General features: G+C 38.8%; 1 protein-coding gene across 6 annotated transcripts in view; it reads left to right on the forward strand.

The window, feature by feature from the left end:
- The window catches only part of UBAC2 (UBA domain containing 2), a 189,865-nt gene that overhangs the window by 37,539 nt on the left and 138,046 nt on the right, over positions 1-14,280 (forward strand). For all 6 annotated transcript variants that reach the window (XM_065533434.1, XM_074021327.1, XM_045377316.3 and 3 more), the window contains 3 exons: positions 3,526-3,653; positions 7,615-7,734; positions 8,291-8,400. In XM_065533434.1, coding sequence (XP_065389506.1) covers positions 3,526-3,653; positions 7,615-7,734; positions 8,291-8,400 — 358 coding nt within the window. The remainder of the gene's footprint in view (positions 1-3,525; positions 3,654-7,614; positions 7,735-8,290; positions 8,401-14,280) is intronic.

Here is a 14,280-nt window from a genome sequence, read left to right on the forward strand (position 1 = left end):
TTGGAAGAATTAGTATTGTTAAAGTGCCAATACTACCCAAAGCAATTTACAGATTCAATGCAATCCTCTTAAAATATCAATGACATTCTTCACAGAAATACAAAAAAAAAAAAAAAAAAATTCGTAAAATTTATATGGAACCACAAAAGACTCTGAGTAGCCAAAGCAATCCTGAGCAAGAAGAACAAGATGAAGTATCACACTACCTGACTTCAAAATATACTACAGAGTAACCAAATCAGCAGGATACTCACATCAAAACAGACACATAGACCAGTGGAGCAGATTAGAAGATCGAGATGTAAATCTATGCATTTGCAGCCAAAAAAGGTGCCAAGAACATACAATGGAGAAAGAATGGTCCCCTCAAAAAAAATTGTGCTGGGGCCAGGTGCTGTGGCTCATGCCTATCATTCTAACCCTTTGGGAGGCTGAGGCAAGAGGATCACTTGAGGCTAGGAGTTTGAGACCAGCCTGGGCAACATGGCAAGACTCTATCTCTCCAAAAAAAAAATTAGCCAAGTGTGGTGGCTTGTGCCTGTAGTCCCAGCTACTAGGGAGGCTGAGGTGGGAGGATCACTTGAGCCCAGGAGTTCAAGTCTGCAGTGAACTGTGATCATGCCACTGGACTCCAGCCTGGGCAATACAGTGAGACCCTGTCTCAAAAAAAATTGTGCTGGTAAACCTGGTTAACCATATACAGAAAAGTGAAAGACCCATATTTCTTACTATATATAAAAATCAAATCGAAATGGATTAAAGACTTAAGTCTAAGACCTGAAACTATGAAACTACTAGCAGAAAATGTTGGAGAAATGCTCCAGGACATTGGTCTGGGCAAATATTTTTTGTGCGTAAGACCTCAAAAGCACAGACAGCCAAAGGAAAAATAGACAAATGGGATTACGTCAAACTAAAAAGCTCCTGTTGCACAGCAAAAGAAACAGTCAACAAAGAGATAACCCACAGAATGGGAGAAAATACTTGCAATACTTGCAGATTAATCCATCTGACAAGGGATTTAGTCACCAGAATTTGTAAGGAGCTCAAACAACTCAATAGCAAAAACCCAAATAATCCAATTTAAAAGTGGGCGAAAGATCTGAATAGACATTTCTCAAAAGAAGACATACAAATCGCCAACAGGCATATGAAAATATGCTCAACATCATTGATCATCAGAGAAATGCAAATCAAAACCACAATGAGATATTTCACCCAAGTTAGAATGGCTTTTATCAAAAAGACAGGAATAACAGAGGCTGGCTGCTGGGCACGGTGGCTCATACCTGTAATCCTGGTACTTTGGGAGGCAGAGGCAGGTGGATCATCTAAGGTCAGGAGTTCAAGACCAGCCTGGCCAACATGGTGAAACCCCCGTCTCTACTAAAAATACAAAAATTAGCTGGGCATGGTGGCAGGTGCCTGTAATCCCAGGTACTCAGGAGGCTGAGGCAGGAGAATCGCTCAAACCCACGGGGCCGAGGTTGCAGTGAGCCAAGATTGCACCACTTCACTCCAGCCTGCGCGAAAGAGCAAAACTCTGTCTCAAAAACAACAACATCCAGCCTGGGCAACAGAGCGAGACTCCATCTCAAAAAAACAAAAACAAAACCACCAAACAAAACAGGCTGGCCAGGATGTGGAGAAAGGGGAACCCTGGTATACTGTTGGTGGGAATGTAAATTAGTACAGTCACGATGGAAAACAGTATGGAGGTTCTTCAAAAATAAAATAAAATAAAACTACCCACTTTGGGAGGCTGAGACGGGCGGATCACGAGGTCAGGAGATCGAGACCATCCTGGCTAATACGGTGAAACCCTGTCTCTACTAAAAAATACAAAAAAACTAGCCGGGCGAGGTGGCGTGCACCTGTAGTCCCAGCTACTCGGGAGGCTGAGGCAGGAGAATGGCGTAAACCTGGGAGTCGGAGCTTGCAGTGAGCTGAGATCCGGCCACTGCACTCCAGCCCGGGCGACAGAGCGAGACTCCGTCTCAAAAAAATAAATAAAATAAATAAATAAATAAATAAAACTACCATATGATCCACTACTGGATATATATTCAAAAGAAAGGAAATCAGTATATCAAAGAGATATCTGTACTTCCATGCTTATTGCAGCACTATTCACAATGGCCAAATATGGAATCAGCTGAAGTGTCCATCAGTGCAGATGTGAGCCACCATGCCTGGCCCTCTTTGTTGTATACTTTCATCTTTATTGACTAGTTCCCTCTTTTAAGTTTCCAATGAATAGAAAACAAATTGATAATGGATAAAGAAAATTTTATGTTTGTGTGTGTGTGTGTGTGTATATATATATATATAATATATATACAATTTTTTGTATGTGTATATATATTATATACACCTACACACACACTGACATATTATTCAGCCATAAAAAGAATGAAATCCTGTCATTTGTAGCAGCATGGATGGAACTAGAAGACATGTAAGTGAAATAAGCTAAGAACAAAAAGACAAGGATTGCATGTTCTCACTTACATATGGAAGCTAAAATAGTGGATCTCATGAAGCTGGAGAGTAGGTTGGTGGTTATCAGAGGCTGGGAAGGGTAGGAGGGAGAGGGGGATACAAAGAGGTTGATTAATGGGTACAAATATACACTTAGAAGAAATAAGACTTGGTGTTCAGTAGATCGGGAGGGTGTCTGTAGTTGACACTAATCTCTCGTATGTTTCAAAATAGCTAGAAGAGAATAATTCAGCCTAAAGAAAAGAGAGAGATTTAAGATAATTACCTGGACTGGTTGCTGTGGTCCATGCCTATATTCCCAGCATGTTGGGAGGCTGAGACAGGAGGATCGCTTGAGCCCAGGAGTTCGAGACCAGCTTGGCCAACATGGTGAAACATGGTCTCTACTAAGAATACGAAAACTAGCCAGGCGTGGTGGCGTGTGCATGTAATCCCAGCTATGCAGGAGGCTGAGGCAGGAGAATCACTTAAACCTGGGAGGTGGAGGTTGCAGTAAGCCAAGATTGCGCCACTGCACTCCAGCTTGGGTGACAAAGTGAGACTTTCTCTGGATGTGATTGTATGAATGTATCAAATTATCACACGTACTCCCAAAATGTGTTCCCTAATAGGTATCAATTAAAAAATAAAATTAAAAATGTATTTTTACATATGTATGAATTCTGTGTGTGCTCAGGAGCTAACTGGCTGATTTGATAGAAAACATACTGCTCTATTTCTTTACACTTGGGTAGCCATTTTCTCAAAGGTGTTCTATGGAAGTTCTGGCTGCAAACTTGGTCTCATTCAAGAGCCAACTGCCAATGAAGCCCTGCTAGGGCATTCTGCTTGTTTCCAGTGTCTTTTGATCACTTACTTCCCGAGGTTGATGTTTTGAAAGTGGATGTTAGAACCAAATTTCAGAGTTTCTGAACTTTGTCTTCATTCTGATTTAAAAGAAGTGAATTCTCTTGCTTTTCACCCATGTGGTTTTTTAAATCTTAGGAACAATCATTCTGAAAGTGGTTTCCTTTTTCCCTGCAGACAAGGCGCCTCTGTCGAAGAGCCTTCTGCTGGTCCCCAGTGCCCTCTCCCTCCTGCTAGCCCTCCTCCTGCCTCACTGCCAGAAGCTGTTTGTGTATGACCTCCACGCAGTCAAGAACGACTTCCAGGTGAGCTCTGCCTCATTGGCCCCTTGGAGGAGAGAGGACAGTTTTTTTTTCTAGATTTGTTTTTTCTTCCTAGATTTGCTTTTCTTCCTGCTATTAGTTCCTCAAAGCCCCCAATTTGTAAGAAATATTTATTATTAATATTTCATTAAGTAACTTCTAGTTGTATTTATTGATTTTTCAGCAAAGCAGATAATAATGAAGCAATGGCAGTATTTCCTTTTATTAGGCACATTTGTTTTCAGTTTCACTTTTTACTCAGAGAAGTGCAACTTATAACTTCAAGGGAATTAAAAACAATGTTAAATCTTTTTTTTAATGCCCAGTATGCATACTTAGCTTTGCCAAAACCTTGTCTCAGTTTGAATATTTGATTAGGGGAGCTAGGCTCTGTCAGCTGTATCAGATTGTGAATTTATGATAACTTTTACAGTGGTGGTTAAATGAAGTAAGAGATTTCTCTTGAGTTTCTGCTGTGGGAAAGAGCAGAAGTGCTTTTCAAGGTTTCTGGACTGATCTTGTTGAAAACGCTGGTGCTGGCTTCTTGTCTATGAATTGGAGTGTTAGTGCACATTCTGGTGTATAACTGCCACCCTTTCTTTGCTAAACACTTGGTTAGCCCATTTAAAGCATAATAATCCATTTCTTGAACACTGACACCTTTTCTTCATAGTCATGTAATTAATACCATTGCTCAGATTGGCTTCACCAACTTCCCGTGCAGGTCTTTCAGTTATTTATCTGTATTACTCATTTGTCAGAAGATAGTATAGCTTCTGTATTATTTCAGTTGCTATAAGTCGTTCTCAACCCTGGACACACATTAGAATCACCTGGAAAAACTTGAGAGCTCTGTCTGCATATCTATTCTTATGTGAAGGTATAATTTATACCCAGATTTACATAAACCCACTATCTCACCCCAGAACAACTGAGTCACAGAGTCTGGTGGTGGTACCTGGGCATTGCTGTACATTTAAAAACAACCCCCTGGGGATTCTAGTGTATGGCTGGCTTTGAGGACCACTGATGTAAGGGCCCCCGGGCCTTGGGTTGATACCTTCCTAATTTCTGGAGTTAATTTGGTTCGTTTGGCTAAGCCCACTCTGTGGACATCTGTGCTTTGAAGGTGGTGACCTGCTTGGATGGAAGAGGACCACCCTTCTGTCCAGGAATGGGAATAGCCACATCCACATTAACACTGTTAAAACACCTAAGAGGCTGTCGGTGTGTATTCATGAGAGATATGGGAGTTTCAGTTCTGCCTTGGGAAATCTAAACACACACATACACATAAGAACGTGATTCTGTAGGTCACAGGTGTACATGACATCCTTGGGGGGTGATAAAGGAAGTAGGGACCAGTATTGGGGGAATACCTCCGGAGAGTCTTAGGGATGTGAGCTTTCACTTTGGTCTGAAACAAGGGATAAATGTTAATTAGCAGTGAAGAGAAGGAAGGGCATTTTACTTCAGGAAGTAACATGAATTTCAGACCTTTAGGAGTGTGGTATAGGAAGCATACTTTGAGGCAAACCCAGGCTTTGAGGCAAACCCAGAGTTAGATTGGAGAAGTCCAGGAGGTCTCAGATAATGAAGGGCTTTATTTTGTAAGTTCTGAACCTCCAGATTTTGGCAATTAATGCAGAGGTACAGTCAGGTTTCTTTAGGTTGAGTTGCAGAAGCAGTGCTTTGCTGAGTGCAAGCCTGTAGCCAGTTACCAGTCTTTAGGGGACATTCACCTGTATAATAATATGCAGTGGTTTATTCTTATACCAGCTCTCATAGTTTTGTGTCCTTGAGCATCACTGCAACACATAAATTGTTTAAAACTGTAGCTAGCAGCTTTATTTTCATTAACTGAAGAAAAATGGGGTTCTGGAAATGCAGTTTGTTGTATCTTAGTAATTACAAAGTTTCAATTTCCTTAATCTCCAGATTTTCTTAGTAGCTCTCAGAGCTTATGCCTGAGTAGAGTATTTTCATTGTAATATTAAATGTGGTGATAGAGGACTTGGAGCTGCCTCTTACGGTTTTTGAATCTGGTGTTCTGCGGAGATGACAGTCATCATCATCTGCCATTGGTGAAGTACTTGACAGTTTCCTTTGTGCTCTCATGTATACTGCCTCATTGATCATATTGATAGAGGTATATGCTGCCTAAAGTTTCAGTGTGACTCTGGTACTGAGCCCAGCTATGGCCTCAACACAGCCTTGTAGGCAGCCATCCCCAGGTCAGCGGGGCTGGCAGGTAAGATGAACTCTGGTGGCCAGTACAGTCACGACAAAGACTCTTCCTGGTGTCTTGCTTGGAGTAGAGACATATGTGAAATGTTTTGACAGTTGATATGGTCAGACTTCTCATTTGTATTTTATTTCTGTTGGCAAGAGCACAGGTTGTATGACTTTAGACAGATAGTGTCTCTGTGCCTCTTTTTCCTTAAGACAGTTGGCTGGGTGTGGTGGTTCACACCTGTAATCTCAGCACCTTGGGAGGCCAAGGCTTGCGGATGGATTGCTTGAGCCCAGGAGTTCAAGACCAGCCTGGGCAACATGGCAAAGCACCATCTCTACAAAAAATACAAAAATTAGGCGGGTGTGGTGGTGCACACCTGTAGTCCCAGCTACTCAGGAGGCTAAGGTGCGAGTATTGAATCAGTCCAGAGGGTTGAGCCTGCAGTGAGATGTGATCACGTCAGTGCGCTACAGCCTGGGCAACAGAGTGAGACCCTGTCTCAAAAAAAAAAGAAAAGAGTTAATATTACCGATGTTCACAGCAGCATTATTCACAATAGCAAAAGAATAGAAACCCAAATGCCTATTAACAGATAAATGGATAAACAAAATGCAATGTATACATACCATAGAATATTATTCAACTATAAATGAGAATGAGATTGATACATGCTTTACCATGAACCTTGAAAATACTATGCAAAGTGAAATGAGCAAATGCAAAAAGACAAATATGTGATCTTATTTACAGGAGGTATCTAGTATAAGCAAATTCATAGAGACATTAAGTAGAATAGTGTTTTCTGGGGCTATGGGGAGAGGGAACAGGAAGTTGGCATGGCGTTTCTGTCTAGGATGATGAAGAGTTCTGGAAATAGATAGTGGTGATGATTGTACAGTATTGTGAATTTGCTTAATACCACCGAATTGTATACTCAGTAGTTAAAATTATAACTTTTGTATCTGTTTTACCACAATAAAAATACAAAGAAAAGTTGTCATTAATATTTGTTTTACCTATCTCATAAGGTCATCGTGAAGGGGAAATAAGATTAGGATGTTTTCAAATGTCATTGGGATTATCTTTAAAAATCTGAAAAATGTTTAAGCAGACTCAAAAATAGGCCTTTGAGTAGCTCTTCTTTTTTTTTTTTGTATGTCCCCTTATATGTTTTTATGCAACCAGAAGTTGGGTGAAACAATGATTTAAATAAACTAATATTTCAAACCTAGTCATATTTAGCAACAGTTGCCATAAGTTACTTTGCATAGTTGCTCTGAAGTAGGTTGATGATTAAAATTAAGCTCAGAAATGTGTATTTTTGAGTTTATACCTAAATTGTTTTTCAGTTACACCTTTGTCTTATTCAATAGCATAAAAATGAACATTTGTTAGCCTTTCATTCTAGCTTACGTATGTAATTTTTAAAAATGTTACTAAACACAATCCTAAAATTTCTTATAGACAGTTGTCTGTTACCTTAATGAGAATATGTTTTCTTATAAGCACAAAAAAATTCAAGTACCTTTTGTGCCACTGTTGGAAGGAATTTTTACTGTGAAAGACTTGAGCTCAGAGAACATACATGTATAATTTTCCTTTTGTGTGTGTATTATGATTTTGTTTAGACTATTAAAAATAGACAGTGTAAACATAACAAATTTGCTAAGGAAGAGATCCGAACAAATTCTACTCTCGTTTGTTGTTCTTTTTTAAATCCCCATCTAGATTTGGAGGTTGATATGTGGAAGAATAATTTGCCTTGATTTGAAAGATACTTTCTGCAGTAGTCTGCTTATTTATAATTTTAGGATATTTGAAAGAAGATATGGAAGCAGAAAATTTGCAGTAAGTTTTTATGTATTTTGTCTTTGCCACTTAGGCTGTAGAAAAAAATTTTGTTTAAATGGATTTTATTTTGTTAAACTTGGTGTTATTATTTACAGTTATTTTTTAAACTATACTATTCTGTATCTGATTTGAGGCATATGGACATTAACCAAAGAAAATTTTAGAATAGCATAATAATAATAGTGATAATGATAATATATAGTATTAGTTGTGAACAGCTAATACAAATTTTAATACTTTGACTTTAATAAAATTATAATTTATTTTGCTTAGTGGTTTGTGTTTTACTTGTTAAAAATATATCTTCAACATACTTAAAAATTATGGATGTTAATACATTTGAGCAATATGGGTTTACTCTGCCGATTTTCAAAAGTCTGTTTTAATAAAAACAATTATTTTTGAATATATATACACACATAAGTATGTGTGTATACACACACACACACACACACACCCCAATACATACCTCTGAGCTGATTCTAGCTGAATAAATGTTATTTTATTTTTAGGAGACTCATCTCTATAATTTTTCTGCTGTTTTATCTTGTAGTCCTTTTTGCTGGGTTCCTGGGTTTTGTCAGCCTTATTTGACTTTCTCCTCGTCGAAGCTATGCAGTATTTCTTTGGCATCACTGCAGCTAGTAATTTGCCTTCTGGATTGTAAGTAGCACTTAAAGATTGACTTAATTTAGAACGACTTGAATGTGATTTAAAGTGTTATTATATGTGAAAGTCAGTAAAAGAATATTTTAAACTTTTAGATATAGTAAAATTGATTTTATATGTAAAAAGTCTAATCTATGCCTACGTTTTTATTATGTTCTTGAAATAGAATCAATTTTATATTCTGTCTTTAAAATTTATTTTACTTTTTTTTTTGAGACAGAGTCTTGCTCTGTCACCCAGGCTGGAGTGCATTGGTGTGATCTCGGCTCACTACAGCCTCCACCTCCCGGGTTCAAGTGATTCTCCTGCCTTAGCCTCCCAAGTAGCTGGGACTACAGGTGCGTGCCACCACGCCCAGCTAATTTTTGTAGTTTTAAGTAGAGACAGGGTTTCATCATGTTGGCCAGGCTGGTCTCAAACTCCTGACTTCAGGTGATCTACCCTCCTTGGCCTCCCAGAGTGCTTGAGCCACCATGTGAGCCACCGCGCCCAGCCACATTCATTTTTTAGCTTTGAAATTTTGTGTTTTAGAGAATTTTAAATGAATTTCCTATTCTGATCCTGATAGAATTAGTTTTGTGTGTTTTTATAATGAAATTTGTCTTTGTAATTTTATGAACTAAACACAAAAATATAGTTTAATTAGATTAGGAAACAAAATTAATTTGTATGAAGTTAAGCTTCTGAAGAATAATTTTTAAAAGCTGATAATGTTTTATACATTTCCGTCAAACATAAAACAAAGCCAGTATATGGGTTATAACTTTGTAGACAACCTGCAGTGGCCAACTCACTCAGAATTTGTATGCTTTCATATTGCGTTGATCTTCTTTAAAAAAAAAAAATCATGTATTAGTGTGTGAAATAACTAGAATCTAGGAGCAGAGTTGACAGAGCGAGACTCTATCTCAAACAAACAAACAAACTAAAAGGGCAGGCGCGGTAACAGCCCGTAATTGATGGTAGCAAAGCTTCAAATACGGGCTTGCACCTGTAATCCCAGCACTTTGGGAGGCTGAGGTGGGCGGATCATGAGGTCAGGAGTTCGAGACCAGCCTGGTCAATATGGTGAAACCCCGTCTCTACTAAAAATACAAAAATTAGTCAGGCATGGGGGTGGGCACCTGTAGTCCCAGCTGCTCAGGAGGCTGAGGAAGAATCGCTTGAACCTGGGAGGCAGTTTCAGTGAGCTGAGATCACACCACTGCACTTCAGCCTGGGCGAAAGAGTGAGACTCTGTCTCAAAAAACAAAAAACCCCCCAAAAACCATGTATTAGTGTGTGAAATAATTAGAATCTAGGAGCAGAGTTGTTAGCACATGTAAATGACCTCCAAGCATCTGAATGAAGTATCTGAGACACTATTTGGGAAATGAGATAGTATGAAATATAGATACCAGATATTTAAAATTCTGTGTGTACTATCTTCAGTCTTCTTTTAATTTTAAATATGTGTTTTGAGAACTATTAAGCTACTGTATGTATCTTGATTCAAATTCACTTTGGATCCCTATTTTAAAATTATAATTAGTGTTCTAATAGCTTTCATACCTGCGTTGTTAATATTTACAGTGTAACTCCCTTTTGTGAATTATAATTGCTGTGAATATCCATGAATGTTGACCTTTAGCTGTTTTAATAATGTATGATTCTGAATAATGTTTGAATGGAGACATAAAGTTCTGTGTCATAATTAGCGTGAAGTTTGAATTCCACAGGTGGTCATTGTAATTAGACTGAGAAGTTAAAGTTGAATATTCTGTTATTGGGGAAAATAGTGTAGACATCAGGAATGATTCCACGTTGACTCAGGGAAGCAGCAGCATTGCTAAATCATAATTTTTCCCCAAAACATCTCCTATCAGGCCAGTTCTTTTTGGTTCCCTGTATAGCCTGCTGAGTGATGGGAGGTATGTGTGTCTGTGTTAGAATGAACTTTGGAGATGGATAGTAACTTAGCATTAATTCTTATTTACACTATCTCCCTGTCTTCTTTTTCCTGCTGCACGTAGAGTTGAATGACAGTAGAACTTTCATATTCATTTATTTAATTATGGAATCTTATTAACTTGTGCATAAAAAGAAGATTGATTCAATTTTGAAGTTGGCGGGAATATTTTTGCTTACTCTCAGAAGAGGGAAGGGATTTACCTACTTAAATCTCAGTTTGTAGCAAGAGTTACAAACTTGAATAAGTTGAAAAGTTATAGCATCCCCTTTGAAAGACACTATAAATGTTAATTCAGCCATCTCCTGAATAAGAATATATTTCTCTTCCTTTTCAAGTCACAAACATTATAGTATATAGTATGACTTTTTTAAATCTTGAGGCTTTCTCAAACATAGACTTTTTGGAACACAATTAGTTCAACAAGTAAACTTTGTATTCTGTAAATATATCTCTTAAAAAACATTTTTATTAGTATTACTTTTTGGTAGATAAAAGGTTTTGTTATGTTGTCTAGGCTGATCTTGAATTCCTGGGCTCAAGTGATCCTCCTTTCTTGGCCTCCCAAAGTGCTGGGATTGCAGGTGTGAGCCACTGTACCCAGCCACAAATATATCTTTTATTGATGATAGCAAAGCTTCAAAAACTAAAGAGAGGAAACTACTGTTTTTTTTTTTTTTTTCTTCAAATCAGTGTACTTCATGGACACAGGGAGGGGAACATCACACACTGGGGGCTGTCTGTGGGTGGGGGGCAAGGAGAGGGAGAGCATTAGGACAAATACCTAATGCATGTGAGGCTTCAAACTTGGATGACGGGTCAATAGGTGCAGCAAACCACCATGGCACATGTATACCTCTGTAACAAACCTGCACATTCTGCACATGTATCCTGGAACTTAAAGTAAAATAAAAATATGTGCTTTACAGCTTTCAGTGTTTTTCCCCTAACATCTAATATTTTTCTTTCCCATCAGTACCAAATTTGTTTGCACTCTTCTACAGTTCTTTACTTCCTATTTAATTCTCTCTTTTTTTTTTCTTCACCTCACCACTACAGGAACTTCTCTTATAAAGGTCACCAGTGGCCACCTAATTTCTAAAGCCACTGGCCATCTTCTTTAACCTTTCAGTAGCACATTAAATGCTTTTAACCTCTCCCTATTTCATGAAACTACCTGCTCTCTTGAGTCCCACACACTACTCCCTGCTAGTTCTTTTTGACCTTAGTTACTGCGTGCAGCTCTTTTCTCAAACTTTTTGGGCTATCTTGTGCACTTTCTTGATTTCAACTACAGTGAACATGTATTGTTTGCTTCCAAGCTCTCTATTTCCAACCCACACTACTCTCTTATTCTGTTGCCCAGGCCTGGAGTACAGTGCTGAGATCATAGCTCACTGTAACCTCAAACTCCTGGGTTCAAGCAATCCTCCTAGCTCAGCCTTCTGAGTAGCTGTGACTATAGGTGTGCCACCATGCCCAGCTAATTTTTTTTTTTTTTTGAGACAGAGTTTCACTCTTGCCGCCCAGGCTGCAGTGCAATGGCACGATCTCTGCTCACTGCAACCTCTGCCTCCCTGGTTCAAGCGATTCTCCTGCCTCAGCCTCCTGAGTGGCTGGGTTTGCCACCATGCCTGGCTAATTTTTTTGTATTTTTAATAGGACAGGGTTTCACCGTATTGGTCAGGCCGGTCATGAACTCCTGACATCAGGTGATCCACCCTGCCTTGGCCTCCCCAAGTGCTGGGATTATAGGCATGAGCCACCATGTCCGGCCATTTTTTTTTGGTTTGTTTGTGTTTTTTTTTTTTTTGTAGAGATGGGGTCTTGTTATTTTGCCCAGGCTGGTCTCAAACTTCTGGCCTCCAGTGATCCTCCCACCTTGGCCTTCCAAAGTGCTGGGATTATAGGCATGACCACCATGTCTGGTCTAGAGTCTTATTTCCTAATGATTTATAGACTTAAAGAAAACTCATGTTCAGAAGCTCTCTTCTCTTCTGGCCTCCTCTCTATCCTCTTCCCCTCTTTCTTCTTATTTTAGTTAGTAGCATAGAGTCATGCAAGCTGGAAATCTTTCATTTTGCTTGTCAGTGGGGTAGGTCACTGAGTCTTAGTTTTTATTTTTTGAAATTTGAACTTTCAGATTCAAGGGGTACACATGAAGGTTTGTTATATGAGTATATTGCATGATGCTGAGGTTTGGGGTACATATGGTCCCATCACCCAGGTAGTGAGCGTAGTTTCCAGTAGTTAGTTTTTCAACCCTTGCTCCCTTCCCTTCTTCCCCCTCTAATAGTCCTCTGTGTCTATTGCTGTCATCTTGATGTCCATGTGTACCCAGTGTTTAGCTCCCACTTTTAAGTGAGTTCATGTGGTATTTGGTTTTCTGTTCCTGCATTAATTTATTTAGGATAATGGCCTCCAACTGCATCCATGTTGCTGCAAAGGACATGATTTCATTCTTTTTTATGGCTGCATCATATTCCATGGTGCGTATGTACCATATTTTCTTTATCCAGTCCATTGTTGATGGGCACTTAGGTTGATTCCATGTCTTTGCTATTGTGAATAGTTCTGCGATGAACATGTGAGTGCATGTGTCTTTTTGGTAGAATGATTTATTTTCTTTTGGCTATGTACTCAGTAGTTGGATCATTGGGTTGAATGGTAGTCCTGTTTTAAGTTCTTTGAGAAATCTCCAAACTGCTTTCCATAGTGGCTGAACTAATTGACATTCCCACCAACAGTGTATAAGAGTTCCCTTTTCTCACTTGTATATACAACAGTGTATAAGTTTCCCTTTTCTTCCCAGATCTCCCCAGCATCTGTTTTTGGCTTTTTAGTAGCCATTCTGACTGGTGTGAGATGGTATCTCATTGTGGTTTTGATTTGCATTTGTCTGATGATTACCGTTGAGCATTTTTTCTTGTGTGTTGGCCGCTTGTGTGTCTTGACAAGTATCTGTTTGTGTCCTTTGCCCACTTTTTAATGGGGTTGTTTTGTGCTTGTTGAATCAAGTTCCTTATAGATTCTGGATATTAGACCTTTGTCAGATGCAGTTTGTGAGCATTTTCTCCCTTTTATAGGTTGTTTGTTTACTCCGTTGATAGTTTATTTTGCTGTGCAGAAGCTCTTTAGTTTAAATGAGTCCCGTTTGTCAATTTTTGTTTTCATTGCAATTGCTTTTGAGGACTTAGTCACAAATTCTTTCCCAAGGCCGATGTCCAGAGTGGTGTTTCCTAGGTTTTCTTCTAGGATTCTTATAGTTTGAGGTCTTACATTGGTATCTTTAATCCATCTTGAATTAATTTTTGTATGTGGTGCAAGGTAGGGGTATAGTTTCATTCTTCTGCATATGACTGGCCAGCTATCCTAGCACCATTAATTGAATAGGGAATCCTTTCACCACTGTTTATTTTTATGAACTTTGTTGAAGGTCAGATGGCTGTAGGTGTGAGGCTTTATTTCTGGGTTCTCTATTCTGTTCCACTGGTCTATATGTCTGTTTTTGTACCAGTACCATGCTGTTTTGCTTACTGTAGCCTTATAGTCTGAAGTCGGGTAATGTGATGCCTCTGGCTTTGTTTTTTTCTTTTCTTTTCTGTTTTGCTTAGGATTGCCTTGGCTATTTGGGCTCTTTTTTTGGTTCTATATGAATTTTAGAATAATTTTTTCTAATTCTGTGAAAAATGACATTGTAGTTTGCTAGGAATAGCCTTGAATCTGTAGATTGCTTTGGACAGTATGGCCATTTTAATGATACCAGTTGTTTCAGTCCATGAGAATAGAATGCTTTTTCCATTTGTTTGTGTCATCTTTGATTTTTTTTCTTTTTTCTTTTTTTTTTTTTTTGAGACGGAGTCTCACTCTGTCACGCAGGCTGGAGTGCAGTGGTGCGATCTTGGCTCACTGCAGCCTCCGCGTCC

This window comes from Macaca fascicularis, chromosome 17 (assembly GCF_037993035.2).
Source record: "Macaca fascicularis isolate 582-1 chromosome 17, T2T-MFA8v1.1".
Classification (NCBI taxonomy): Eukaryota; Metazoa; Chordata; class Mammalia; order Primates; family Cercopithecidae; genus Macaca; species Macaca fascicularis.